General features: G+C 35.0%; 1 protein-coding gene across 2 annotated transcripts; it reads left to right on the top strand.

Annotated features, from left to right (window-relative positions):
* Positions 1–180: 180 nt before the first annotated feature.
* LOC123700055 (gastrula zinc finger protein XlCGF7.1-like) lies at positions 181–13,516 on the top strand. 2 transcript variants are annotated; one of them, XM_045647165.1, is made up of 10 exons: positions 181–316; positions 1,513–1,635; positions 2,797–2,881; positions 3,667–3,761; positions 5,509–5,598; positions 5,954–6,072; positions 7,014–7,153; positions 10,261–10,406; positions 12,748–12,795; positions 12,901–13,516. In XM_045647165.1, exons 1-10 carry the CDS (start codon positions 281–283, stop codon positions 12,964–12,966), a joined length of 948 nt encoding a protein of 315 aa, XP_045503121.1. In that variant the 5' UTR covers positions 181–280; the 3' UTR covers positions 12,967–13,516. The 2 variants fall into 2 exon arrangements, with proteins under 2 accessions (XP_045503121.1, XP_045503120.1); XM_045647164.1 differs by having other exon boundaries at positions 2,755–2,881.
* Positions 13,517–14,566: the final 1,050 nt, after the last annotated feature.

The raw sequence follows: 14,566 nt of genomic DNA, 5'->3' as shown, positions 1-14,566 counted from the left end.
AATCTTCCATAAATCTTTACAGTATAACTAAATTTAAGATTATTGTCAATTATAATTGATTCTTGAATATTGTTCTCCAAAGTTTAAGATAAATTCTTAAATCTAAATTCTAAACCATAACAAACTTTGCAATGGCATTATCTGTGGTGTTGCCTGTGCCCCACCCCGCATCTGCTTGTCCCCTTTTCCGACGACTTGTCGTCAAATTGTAAAAGTGTTTCATTTTATCGAAAAATAATTGTATATTTATGTTTTTCAAGAGGAAAAAAGTTTTTCAATAATGGATAAATGTGGAATATGTTTAAAGCCAGCAGAGGTATGTAGATTTGCGCTTATATGATAATTATGCCGTGCCGTATGCGGTCAATATTTTTTGTTTTCATTGCGTGATAGTTATAAAAATAACATTCTAAACCGTATTTCCAGAAGATATTAATCAAAAACTATTGCATATGCACAATTATAACGTTAGCATTACTTTTTAACAATCTTCTAGACCAATTAAAACAAAAAAACTTAGTTCGAAACCAGCCCGCCTTATTTTTTTTTATTTACCTACCTCGACCGTCGCTCAGTTTTTTTTACGTCTGGCTCCGCGCCGCATAAAAACTTTAGTGTTTATTTTTTTTCTTTGATTGCTGAATGTTTGTTCTCTGCGTTCTATAACAGTTGATATTGAGAATTATGGCTTTATTTTAACGATCAGAAAGGCATCAAAGTTTACGAAAACCGTAGTTTCGCAATAATTTATATTTTTATTTATTTATTTTAACTCATTTATTTACTTTTTGTTAAGATTTATTGTTATGAAATCACATGTTTACTCATATTATAATTTTATGGAACACATCTTAAAAAATATTCCATGTAAAGTTAGTTGCAAAAGATACTTATAAATTATAATAATATACTTAAAAATATTATATCTATTTGATATAGTTAATATTTTTTTTATATATACATGATGAATGGTTCCCATTAAATTTTCCCAAAAATTAATAAAATTCTACATTTTATTTAAAAACTTTAATAATTAATAATCATTAAAAAAAAAACAAATTGTTTTCCAATTGTCAGACCTAGACAAAATTTAAATGGTTGGTCCCTTGCAAGGTGTGCCTTCTGGGCCTTCTGTTAAAAAAAAAAATAAGTATCAAAATCAGTTCTCTATTCAATAAAATATACTTTATTGAAATATATAACAATTACAGTTACTATGCCTTTTAATCGATTGACTATAAGAATACAATCTAGTAGACGGTGCCAATTTATGACCTCTGAATTAGCCTTAAAATAGTATCCAATTTATTATAGTGAAAAACAGAAGCGGTTTGAATGTTTTACTTTTAGTACTGTTAAATTCATCCAATTAGATCGAATTTATTCTTAATTTTCCCTATTAGTAAGTAGCTGACACTAACCAGCTAGAATATAGTTTATCTTTTTAAAACACTCCAGACCACCCTTTGTCAATTAAAATAACTTCTCCATATAATGTGTATTGAATTTCAGCAACTATTCGAAACTGGCAAGGACGGAGTATATGCCTGTTTCAAATGCCAGCCACTTGTGCCAGAGGTGACCATAGGAGACAATGATCAAGGCACTTCAGAACAATCATCTAATAATGAAGAGGTAAATCATAAGTTAGTAAAACTAGATATAGGAATAAAGTAAATACAAGAGCAATGTATTGTTCCATATTATGAATATAATAATATGTTCGTCTGGCAGCTATTTTGGAAGTATTTTATAACTTGAAAATATTATAAAGAATTCAGATTTAATATGTTATAGTGGTATTAATTTAATTTATAGACATAAACTTTCATTTTATTCCTCATTTTCCTCAACATGATTGGGTCTGTGTTTTGGATATTGTCATTTTTTACTTATATTTTTATAAATAGCTTGCGATGTATGTAAAACTTGTTTTACAATTCATTATGTGGATTATTATGTTTATAACACAAGTTTTTGATGATGCTATTTATATACATAGTTTATTTTTAGACAGTAAAAGAATTCAGACAGGTAAAATAAACTAATAATGTGTTGAATAAGACACTTGCTTATTTTAAATATGATTAATTATGTCTGTACATAGTTTAAATTAAATAAAAACTTAAATTAATATTATGAGGAAAATTATCAATGTAATTATAAGGTCAGCTCTGATAGACTAGCCCGAATGTAAATTTTAGGTCTTATAAGAAATAACAAAAATCTAGTATCACTTATGTGATAGTGGACTTAATTTTATAATGTTTTTGTTACATACTATCACTATATTTTTGTTTCATGTGATATCACTAACATATTTATTATTATTATTGAGATTATGAGAGCAGTGGTGGCTCAGTGGTGAGACCTCGGACTTCGAATCGATAAGTCCGGGGTTCGAGACCAGGCGAGCGCGCAGGAATTAAATTGATTTTTCAATTTATCTGCGCATGTTGTAACATCACCACTGCTCGAACGGTGAAGGAAAACATCGTGAGGAAACCGACATGTCGAAGAATTAAAAAGTTCGACGACATGTGTCATCCGCCAACACGCACTTGGCCAGCGCGGTGGATTATGGCCTGTACCCTCATAGGAGGCCCGTGTCCCAGCAGTGGGAACGTACATATATGGGCTGATGATGATGATGATGATGATTGAGATTATGTTCAAAATCGTAAAAAACATTTCATGAATTTAGTTGAAATATTTAATATTCTGGGAGAACAATGTAGGGCGTGTTATTTTCAGGATCAAAATTATGGAAATTATCAGTGTAATGTCTGTCAAAAGTCATTCCAGAAAAATATGCAGTTGCAAAATCACATGCGGAACCATCGCGCCGAGAGACGGTTCATGTGCACGTTCTGTAACAAAGGTTTGTACTTATTAGTTAAATAATTAATTTTCATTTTGAAACCCTAGAAACCAGTGTGCACCAAAAGGTACCTATTATAAAATTTGTGGACAAAACTTTTTTCGCGTTGTTTCGATTTTTGCGGGTAACCTTTAAAAAAAGTCAATTTAAGTTACTCTTAAAATTCTACGTAAACCTGTTGGAACTACAGGGTTTCAAGATCATTATAGAAGAAATTATTTATAACAAATTAGTATACAGTAATCAAAGGAGGTTATAGTTTTGCATACGCTGAGTTAATTAAAAATGCTTATAAAATTCCAGACGCATTTTTTTTCAAATAGATGAATTCTTCAAACTTTATGTGTACACCCATAACAAGCAACCCGCCCAACTTTGCTACCAGCACGTGAGCTATCGTTTAAGATTATGTTTTCATAGACAAAATGCTCACATGAGCGAAGCGGTATACCGTATATGCTGGCTGCGCGAAGCTAGAGCAGAAAACATGGATTTTCAGGAAAAATTTAGCAAAAAATTTTTGACGTAATTTTGTTGTTTAAGTATTTTTTACGTGATCAGTTTATGCAAAACTACAAGTCCCTTCGCGCTTATAGTGGGACACCCTGTATATGTTGAAAATTTAAATTATGTACATATGTATAAGAATTAAGATTGGTATAGTTATAAGGTGTTGAATTTATTAAATAACATGCTTAAAATTTACTTTTGACAGTTTTGAATTTATTCAAGATTTCGATTTTCCTTGTTCTTAAAATATGTTTGATAATATATTGTTTTTACAGCGTTCTCGCAGTCGAATAATTTGCGAGCACACCTGCGTATCCACACCAATGAGCGACCTTATAAATGTCAGGAATGTGGCAAAGCCTTTACCCAAGTGAGTAAAATGAAATTAAAATATGCTTTATTATTTACGAATTATTTTATGTACCTATATGAAATTATATTTTGTAAAGAATTTAACTTACCTTTCTTTTGCAATTATTTTATTCTTTCGTTTATTTTTCACTAGCTGCTCCGCGCGGTTTCACCCCCGTGGCTCCTCTCCTGTGCCCGTAGTGTGATGAAATATAGCCTTCCTCGATAAATGGGCTATCTCACACCGAAATAATTTTGCAAATCGGACCATTAGTTCCCGAGATTAGCGCGTTCAAACAAACTCTTCAGCTTTATAATATTAGTATAGATGTTACCGGAAATGTATGTAATCCGTCATTGTATACAATTCCTAGGAAATGTATGTAATTCCTAAAATCGCACGGCAATGTGTGAAATAAATTATTTTATACACATTGCCTAGGAAATCTATACATTTCCTAAATAGCAATCGGAAATGTATAATGAAATAATATTGGAAGGTACGCGGGTCGATGGGGGGAGGGCTGAAAATTCCCGTAATCAGAATTTTTGGTTTGGATAAGGGGGTGGGTTAGGTTAGGTTCGTGTTTTTTAAAACTACGTAGAAATAGGAGCCCCACGAAGTGGGGCTCCGTCGGGTCACGACCTCTTTTTGTAGACTTTTGGAAAAAGGCTAATTTCGGCATATTACAAAATGCCGGCCGTTTGTAATACGGCGGATTGTACAATCCGACTGGGACGTGTGCAAGGGGACAGCGGGACGAGGGGACTGGTTACTAACCAAATGAAAATTTGATTTGATTGAATATAAGTTGATTTAAGAAATGTTAATTAGTAAGATAATATGAACATATTATTATTATTTTTCGGTAAGACTGTTACCCGATACAGTGTTTTATTACAGAAATCATTTATTTTATACATTTCCTAATACGATATTGGAATTGTATACAATTCCTAGGAAGTTTATACATTTCCTAGGATATCTATGCATTAAATAGTTTATTAATCAATATTTTATACATTTCCTAAATGGTATCGGAATTGTACACATTTCCTAGGATTTGTATACAATTCCTTGATTTCATACATTTCCGGTAACATAGATATAAACTAAACTTGAATAAGATATTGTATTACGTGTTTCCTTAAAATGTTAGGAATTGGACTCTTAAATTTGAATAGATTTGTTCTGTTGAGTCATGCATGTAAAATAATATATATATAGATTATAGTCCAATGGTTTAAAATATGTACTTTACAAGTTGCTTTCAATGTTATGAGTCACTGAAGCCTTGTATTTAAGATTTATATTTGTTTAAAATACAAAAACTAAATCTAAAAAATATCGAACTGCTAAGTCATGCTGTAATTTGTGAATGTAAAATAGAAATACATAACCGCGACAATATTGGTACCTCTTAATATTGTACAAGGCTTTATGAAGGCATACAAGCCTAGAATACCATAGATAAATATTTAAATTTTGAAATAAATTGTGTCTCAATTTATGCGCTTCAGGGCCGATTTTTCAATCCTATGTTAAAATTTATCCGTCCAATAAAGTATTACACGAACATTACCACCACCACCATTAATGTCACCTGTAAACTGTCACATACGGACAATTAGAATACATTTTTGAAATGGTAGTTTAATACGTTATTCGATGAATAAGTTTTTATCCAACGATTGAAAAATCAGCCCTAAATATGGTAAGTTTATAGATGAAATAATTAGTATAACATCTTAATCTTTTGTTACAGGTGACGAATTTAAACAATCATGTTCGACTTCACACGGGAGAGAGGCCTTTCGTTTGTCCGGAGCCTGGTTGTGACAAAGCATATGCACAGGTTTGTATATTAACACTAAACCTATCTTATTTATTTTATTTATTTATTACATAGGATAGCCAACAATTATTAACACTAATTCCACCATCTTATATCCCACTTATGTAATATCCAATTGGTTTCGGTTGAAATTAATGGGGATAAAATGTGTTATAATGTAAATTTAGACACCAATTGCATTTAGCGGACAAATTAAAATGTAAAGTGCCATTTAAGGTAAAATGCGTGATACGCTTTTCCCTATTTTATACATTTTTCGTTCTCAACACAAGCATATTTTTTACTTTGAGTCATTTGGGCCTCGGGAAACTAATGAACTTTATTTTATTTACCCTATAAACCCTTATATTACCAGGTAACAAATCTGAACCAACATCGCAAACGACATCTATCGGGTCGCCCATTGGAGAACTCGTACCAGTGTCCAATATGTGGAGAGAGATTTTCTCAGCGAAATCATATGTATGCACACAGGTATGTGACGTTGAATATACGGTTTTAAAAATAGTCTATGGTACAAAGTTTAAATGCTTATGGTAAAATACAAACTTTATGGTAAAATCTTTACTTTATGCAGTAATAGTGTGGATTAAATTTGCTGATTGTGACAATTTTTTAATTACTGTTTGATTAAAGGTTTATAAAGAGAAAATAGAATCAGTAACAAAAAAAAGAGTGTGTGTACTTATGTACACGCGTTAGAAGTTATACTTCTTTGGCGTATGGAAAAAAATTACTAGAATATACAACTTGAACATACATAGCTATCAATTTTCATACCACCTAGAACGAACTTCATGCTGTTAAATTTAGGTGTCGGTGTGCGCGTGCATCGTAAAAATTCACTCTCACCATTTTTCTCCATCGCGCCAAAAAAGTATAACTTCAAAAACACTTCTTTGTAAATCCGACCTTTACTCATCGGAATATGGTTGAATTTATTTTTGTGTTACATATCAACTTGTTCGCTTATTAACTCGCGCATTTCACAACATCAGAAGTCATGCTCCACAGCAGTTATAAACATGAGTCCGTGCGTAATCGCTGATCAGCTGATCACTGAATTTACGACTGAACTGAATCTGACAAAAAGAGCGTGTTTTCCGAGCTCACGTGTCAGAAGTGAAACTTCTATGGCAAGATTCAAAGATACCAAAATCGTCGCTTTACTCCATGGAGTTAAGCGACGTCACATCATGACGTGACGGTATTTTGACGCGACCTTGAAATTTGCTCTCAACGCGCCTAATAACTCAGCCCCCGGAATCACAGACACAATAGAAAATCTATTGCGGGCCACGACACAATAGAAAATCTATTGTGTCGTGGCCCGATCGGGCCGCTCGGGGCTCAATGGGCTAAAAAAACAGTACAGTTCAAAAGTTTCACTTCTAAATGGTATCTCCACATTACAGACGGGAAGCCCATTCCACGTTCAAGAGTCCAGTTCGCGTGCGGTTCGCGTGCTCGATGTGCGACGTGAAGCTGCCCACCGAGCGGCTGCTGCAGGCTCACATTGCGCAGTTCCATACTGACGAGGACGAGGAGCCCGAGCGTGAGTCATGAGATATTAGTGTAATTAGACTAGTGATTATTCGTATTGCCCGATATAATGCAGATGAGGATGAGGAGCCCGAGCGTGAGTCATGAGATATTAGTGTAATTAGACTGAAGGAAATGTGGTACATATTCATGAGGTACAAAAATTTTGCAATAGGCGGCCTTATTGCTACACAGCAATCTCTGCCAGGCAACCTGGTAGGAAAGGAAATGTGAAAAGAATATGGATAGCGCAAAAAAGAAATAAAAGAAAGAATATATTAAAAAAATGCCTACATACTACATAAACTACATTATGATTATTCGTATTGACCGATATAATGCAGATGAGGATGAGGAACCGGAGTGTGAGACATGAGATATTAGTGTAACTAGCTGCTCCGCGCGGTTTCACCCCCGTGGCTCCACTCCTGTTGGTCTTAGCGTGATGGTATATACCCTATAGCCGTCCTCGATAAATGAGCTATCTAACACCGAAATAATTTTTCAAATCGGACCAGTAGTTCCCGAGATTAGCGCGTTCAAACAAACAGACTCTTCAGCTTTATAATACATATTAGTATAGATGACACTAGTGATTATTCGTATTGACCGATATAATGCAGATGAGGAAGAGTAACCGGAGTGTGAGTCATGATCTCATGACTAGTTGTATTGACTGATATATTTCAATACAGGGTGGAAGGTTAAGATTGGGCATGAAGGGCAGGTACCTTAACCGTTGTAGCTACATGAAAACGTTCTTAGGAGACTATCCTTAAATTTATGAGATATTTTAATCTGCATTCACAGATTTTTGAAAAAATGTACGGTCAGCAAGGAAATCGGCAGTTTTCAAAAAAAAATTTTTTGATGCCAATCGATCCAGTTTCTCATGGGGATCAAAACACTCTAGAAGACCAACTGAGGTATGAGTACTAGAAAAGTCAGAAATCGTGAAAAACTATTTTCATTCATGAACAAGTAAAAAGACAAAGGCACAGCAGCATAACATGCCAGCGACGCGGAGCGTGAGCGGGCGGTGGCTGGCAGCTCGTGCACGAGATGAAAAATTATTTAAATTTGAATATCAAACGAACACGTCACATTTTTATGGCTTTTTATAAAAACCCAACAGTTGCATTGGAATGGTACAGGAATAAATACCCAATGCGACAGGTACCGACGCGAAAGGTAATTGCTAATCTTGTAAAAAATCTAGCAGAATGTGGCTCATTTAAGAAAAGCTTGACACGTCCGCGTCGTTCACGCGTATTGAATGAGAATACGGTGATAGCAATTTTAGCACTTGTGGAAGCATATCCCGAAATTTCTTAAAGACAAGTTGCCGTCAAAGTTGGTTGTTCGCACTGGATAGTTTTAAAAACATGGAAGAAATACGGCTACAAATGCTACCGCCATGGGCGATTAGTCCAAGCATTGCAATCTGGGGACTATGTACGCAGAGTTGCATTTTGCAGATGGTTACGGGGCAAATTTAGTAGAGATAATGATTTTATGAATAACATTTTATGGACAGATGAATCCAATTTCTCAAATAACGGTATGTACAACCGAAGAATCTGCAATACTTTACGGAATTCACCCAAATAAGTTGTCGGCTGCTACGCGCTCAGTAGTAAAACGAACAAACCTATGTTTACGTCAAAACGGTGACCACTTTGAGCATCTCATATCATAAGTTTTATGTAAATTATTTCAGAAATTTTGGAATTATCACCACTTTAAATGTTGTTTTTTGTTATTTTTTATTTTCTTTGACAACCGTTTAATTAAATTAATGTTTCTTCTTATTATCAGTATGTGTTTTAATAATCAGAAACAAAAAATATTGAAGCCTGAAAATCTCTTTGGAGTTTTCTATTAGCGCATCTTTTTTTGAATCACTTATTTTCATAGTGAATGTGTGGAAATAGTTTTTCGCGATTTCTGACTTTTCTAGTACTCATACCTCAGTTGGTCTTTTAGAGTGTTTTGATCCCCATGAGAAACTGGATCGATTGGCATCAAAAAATTTTTTTTTGAAAACTGCCGATTTCCTTGCTGACCGTACATTTTTTCAAAAATCTGTGAATGCAGATTAAAATTTCTCAAGAATTTAAGGATAGTCTCCTAAGAACGTTTTCATGTAGCTACAACGGTTAAGGTACCTGCCCTTCATGCCCCATCTTAACCTTCCACCCTGTAGATTGATTTACAATGCCATCTATGTTTGTCTATGTTTAACACTCATTATTACCGATGGGCATTAACGATTACGCGCATTTGAAAATTGTCCAAAGCCTCTGCTTACGCGTGTATTTGGCAGAGTTTTGAAATGAGCATGTACAATAGAATATCAACGTTATTACTACGATATAAGGAGCTTATTTGAATATAACGTCGAAGAGAAAACATTGAAGATCTTTTATTAAATTTAAATAGGTAATTATTGACCGATTCTTGTAGTGCAATAGTAACGTATTATGGTGGGTACAGACTGGTGAAACGTAACATGCAATGTGTCAAGCAATGAAAGAATTTACCGTACACATTGCTGCAATGTATCATGAAAGGTAACAAACACACTTTGTAACAAGTTCTCATAGTTTGGACCTCTTGCGCGCGTGAAATGTGCATTTCACGCCGATGCTACGAGTATTACAAGCTGCGCGATCGAGCGATCCGTGATTTGTCGGTTTTTCGAACAAACACAAAGGGGCAAGAAACACGAACGCGGGAGGTTCGTAGTGAATGCGCGTTAAGATGCGTCCACGCTTGCAGCGAACATGAAATGAAAGGCAGAATTATACAGATCGCGTCATATAAAAAGAACGCTGACGATCAAGCTTATAGGCGATTTATCGGTATATTTGGTGGTATGAGGTGGTATAAGAATAACAAATATTTAGGTACGAAACCACGAATCCCAAGCCTAGTTGAAAAAGAAGATAATAGGAATATAACTTTCGTGTGAAACTGTTTCCAATCGCAAACACACCCACACTGCTTTCTTCCAGTGTTATTTTTACGTAACACGTAGCTTACATTGCATGTTACATTTCAGCAGTCTGTACCCACCTTAATTGGGCAAGTGTAATGTGTATTGTGTGGTCCGTGCAGAGGTGCAGTTCAAGTGCGTGTTCGCGTCGTGCGGCGCGGTGGTGTCGTCGCCCCGCGAGCACACGGAGCACCTGCTGCGCGCGCACCAGCTGCGCGTGCTCGCCACCAGCGCGCACCGCCCGCCCAAGCGCGGCCGCCCGCCCAAGGTCACCCGCCTTACATACACACAACAAAGTCTAGCGATATTATTAGTCCATTGAAATGTTACATTTTTTAGGCCTAACCTTGCGTTTTTTAGAGGACGCAATTGTATGTTTTTGATGTGTAGGGGGGGTCAGTGAGAAGCTAAAACCAAGTTTGTGGGGTCGCCACCCTTGTCCCACGGCCGCCATCTTGAAAATAGCGGTTGATATGGTTTTTACGATATATCTCTTAAACTATTTATGTGATAAATAAAATTGTTAGCATTATTTGTTGCAAATTAAATTTTCTACAACTTTTGTCCAGTAACTTTTTGTCGTAGAACTATAAATAAAAAAGTTATAAGCGAAAATGTTCAGAAATTAGAGCTATTTATATTTTTCAATAAAACTTTTTTTTATCATTTTACGAAGAAATGATATCAGACCATTTTTGTAGATTGTTTTTCGAAGAACAACTTTTATATACAACATTTTTTCATTACGTCAATAGCTAAGGTTTTACAGCGCTCTGAAGTGAGTACTATTTTTCAGTACTCCTAACTATACATATAATGGCTAATGGCTCTTTTCCCAGACTCCAGAACAATGGAAGCACACTGCAGAACATTTCAGCCCTGCTTTTCGACGTAAAAAAAAACGCGCTTCCAGACTCTTCCTCCTCGATGGTCGGGAAAAGAGTCAATAATTAATTATTAATAATATTGCAAAATTAATTATTAAAAATATTATAATAACGAAACAAAAAAACAGTTACTTATGACAAATTATGATTATTACACACATAATATATGTATACTGTATAGTTAAGAGTACTGAAAAATAGTACTCACTTCGGAGCGCTGTAAAACCTTAGCTATTGACGTAATGAAAAAATGTTGTATGTAAAAGCTGTTCTTCGAAAAACAATCTACAAAAATGGTGATATCATTTCTTCGTAAAATGATAAAAAAAAAGTTTTATTGAAAAATATAAATAGCTCTAATTTCTGAACATTTTCGCTTATAACTTTTTTATTTGTAGTTCTATGACAATAAGTCACTTGACCAAAGTTGTAGAGAATTTAATTTGCAACAAATAATGTTAACAATTTTTTTTTATCAGATAAATAGTTTAAGAGATATATCATAAAAACCATATCAACCGCTATTTTCAAGATGGCGGCCGTGGGACAAGGGTGGCGACCCCACAAACTTGGTTTTAGCTTCTCACTGACCCTCCCTACACATCAAAAAAATAAAATTGCGTCCTCTAAAAAACGCAAACGCAAATGTAACTTTTCAATGGACTATATTATGTACTAGCTGAGCTCCGCAGTTTCACCCGCGTGGCTCAGCTCCTGTTGGTCTTAGCGTGATGATATATAGCCTATAGCCGTCCTCGATAAATGAACTTTCTAAAACCGAAAGAATTTTTCAAATCGGACCAGTAGTTCCCGAGATTAGCGCGTTCAAACAAACAAACAAACTCTTCAGCTTTATAATATTAGTGTAGAATGTACGAATATATTTTAGATATTCGTACGCATCTATTCGTATCGTTACTCAAAATTATTCATAAATAAATTTTTACATAATTGTACAATACAAAATATCCCTAGACGTTGATGTGTGTAGCAGCGTATTGGACGTGTACGGGACGTGTACACGTATATGCACGCATCCACGTGTCTTTCACTCACTTCCTACACACTCAATACAGACGGTTACGCACGCGTATAGACATGCCCGCTCTATACGCATACGCGTTTAGACGCACACAGACGCTTACTCATGCGCGTATTTTCGTACGCTACTACTACAAACCCACACACACACAGTATGAGTAAACACGTGCACTTAATAGAAAAATACTTACACGAGCGCACTCACTCAGTTCGTATTCACGTACACACACATTAAAACTTTACAAGTACGCACTCACGGACGCATTCAAGCACGCACTCACACTCGCAAACACTTAAAGGCACGCAAAGGATCACAAATCTATTCACCATCACCAAATGTACAGCAATTGTGTGTACACATCTTTAAATGCCCACTAACCACTATATTCATTCTCCACACCTTTCAGGTATCTTTGATACCATAAAAACTATTCGAATTTATTTATTTAACTAGTATTCCGCCCGCGGCATCGCCCGCTTTGTCTGAAACCTAATAAATTATATACTAAATCCTTCACCTTGAAACTCTCTATCTATTAAAAAAACCGCATTAAAATCCGTTGCGTAGCTTTAAAGATTCAAGCATACAAAGGGACATAGGGACAGAGAAAGCGACTTTGTTTTATACTATGTAGTTATATGACAATATGAATATTAATTAACATAAACGTTTATTTACAGATGATGAAGGATCCTCTCGATATCGGTGATCAATCAGAATATGAAGAGGTAAGATTTATTGCAATAACAAAGTAAAATACATGTCTTTTTGGAATAATTACTAAATATTTGATAGAACATCATCTATACCTAAATAATAACATTTTGTTTCAGGTGCCAATAATAAAACAAGAGCCCCAATTTGTCACGAAGTTCAAAGTGCAAAGTTTGTTCCAATGAGTTTTAGTGACTGGTTCATAGACTAAGCAATAACGGATGGCGTTCGTGCGAGAGAGTAGTCAGTATTATGGTTGAGATTGTGTCCGTTATATAAAGTATGGGATCGTCTCTCTGCCCCGTTACGTCTCGAAACGGTTTGTGAATTCAACTAAAAGTCGTTTACACGGAGTCGTGACGACATATCGTTCCGATTTTTGCGGGAACATATCGGATCGGATTAACAAACGGCAATGGGACAGTGTCGTCTCGAATCGGTGCAAATGGCTATGTACTTAGAGTATATATTAATTATTATTTTATAGCATTTTGTATAGTTTTATTTCTACTATATTATTATCAGAGGTTTAAGAGAAACTTGCCGGAATATATTAAATAGAAGTGGCATGGAAACCATGTTTATATTATCCTTTGTTAGATTTATCGTATAATGCAGTAACTAAAATAAATAAATCACTGCTATTAAGTGTACTGGGGCCGTAGACAAAGTAACAATTAAAAAACGATAACGAAGTTAGAAAAGGCAAAAATGTATGTGATTGACATACGCCGCGTTAGATCAATGTCAATCCCATACATTTTTGCGATTTCTAACTTCGTTATCGTTTTGTAATTGTTACTTTGTCTAAGGCCCCTGATTAAACATTTTTTGGTATTCGAAATTCCTATTAACGGAGATGTGCAATAATTCTCTCGGTTTAAAAATTATGTCCAAGTTTTTTTTTTAATGCACTATTTTTTTATTATGCCTAGTGTAAATAAGTCGTAGAATACAATAATATCAAGGGGTATAGTAGAAGGGATGAAAAAAGGTCTTATATAAGTGAAAATATTACTCAAACTCAAAATACACACACCGGCACAATTGAGTATTTGAATAAAAAATTTTTTTGTGCTAAATGGAAAGATTATATGTATATTCGTTTTATAACAAAACTATTTTTTTAAATTTTTTTTTGCAATAATTCAAAAGTTATTTCAAAATAAAAATTAGTCTTTGAATCCAGTACCGAAAACACACCGACAACAAACAACAAACAAATTTTTTTTTATTCAAATACTCAATTAGCGGAACAGAAACCGATGCGCGAGAACATCGTCTGGGATTTGATCGAATGGCAGCAGGTTCTCTTTACTGATGAGTGCAGAGTTCTTTTAAAACAGATTGATAGGAGACAGCGAATATGGAGACGCAAAGGAGAACGCCACATACAGTCTAATTTTGAACACACAGTGGCTTATGATGGCGGTTCGTTTATGGTTTGGGGAGGGACATGTTTGGGAGCTCGCACGGAGTTAGTGATAGTCACAGGAGGGACCATGACAACAGATCGATACATCAGAGACATTTTAGAAGAACATGTTGTACCATTTGCCCCATTTATTGGTGACGACTTTATTCTAATGCAAGATAATGCTCGTGGTCGTAGAGCACAATCGGTACAGGCATATCTGAGCCACGTAGGTATACCGGTGATGCAGTGGCCAGCAAATTCCCCCAATATGAATCCGATAGAGCATGTCTGGGACTTGCTAAAAAGAAGGGTTAAATCCAGAATGCCACCCCCCAACAATCTGAATGAACTTGGAAACGTATTACTTG

This window comes from Colias croceus, chromosome 19, assembly GCF_905220415.1.
Source record: "Colias croceus chromosome 19, ilColCroc2.1".
Classification (NCBI taxonomy): Eukaryota; Metazoa; Arthropoda; class Insecta; order Lepidoptera; family Pieridae; genus Colias; species Colias croceus.
The sequence above is the reverse complement of the archived record's forward strand: the minus strand, read 5'-3'. Positions and strand labels throughout refer to the sequence as shown.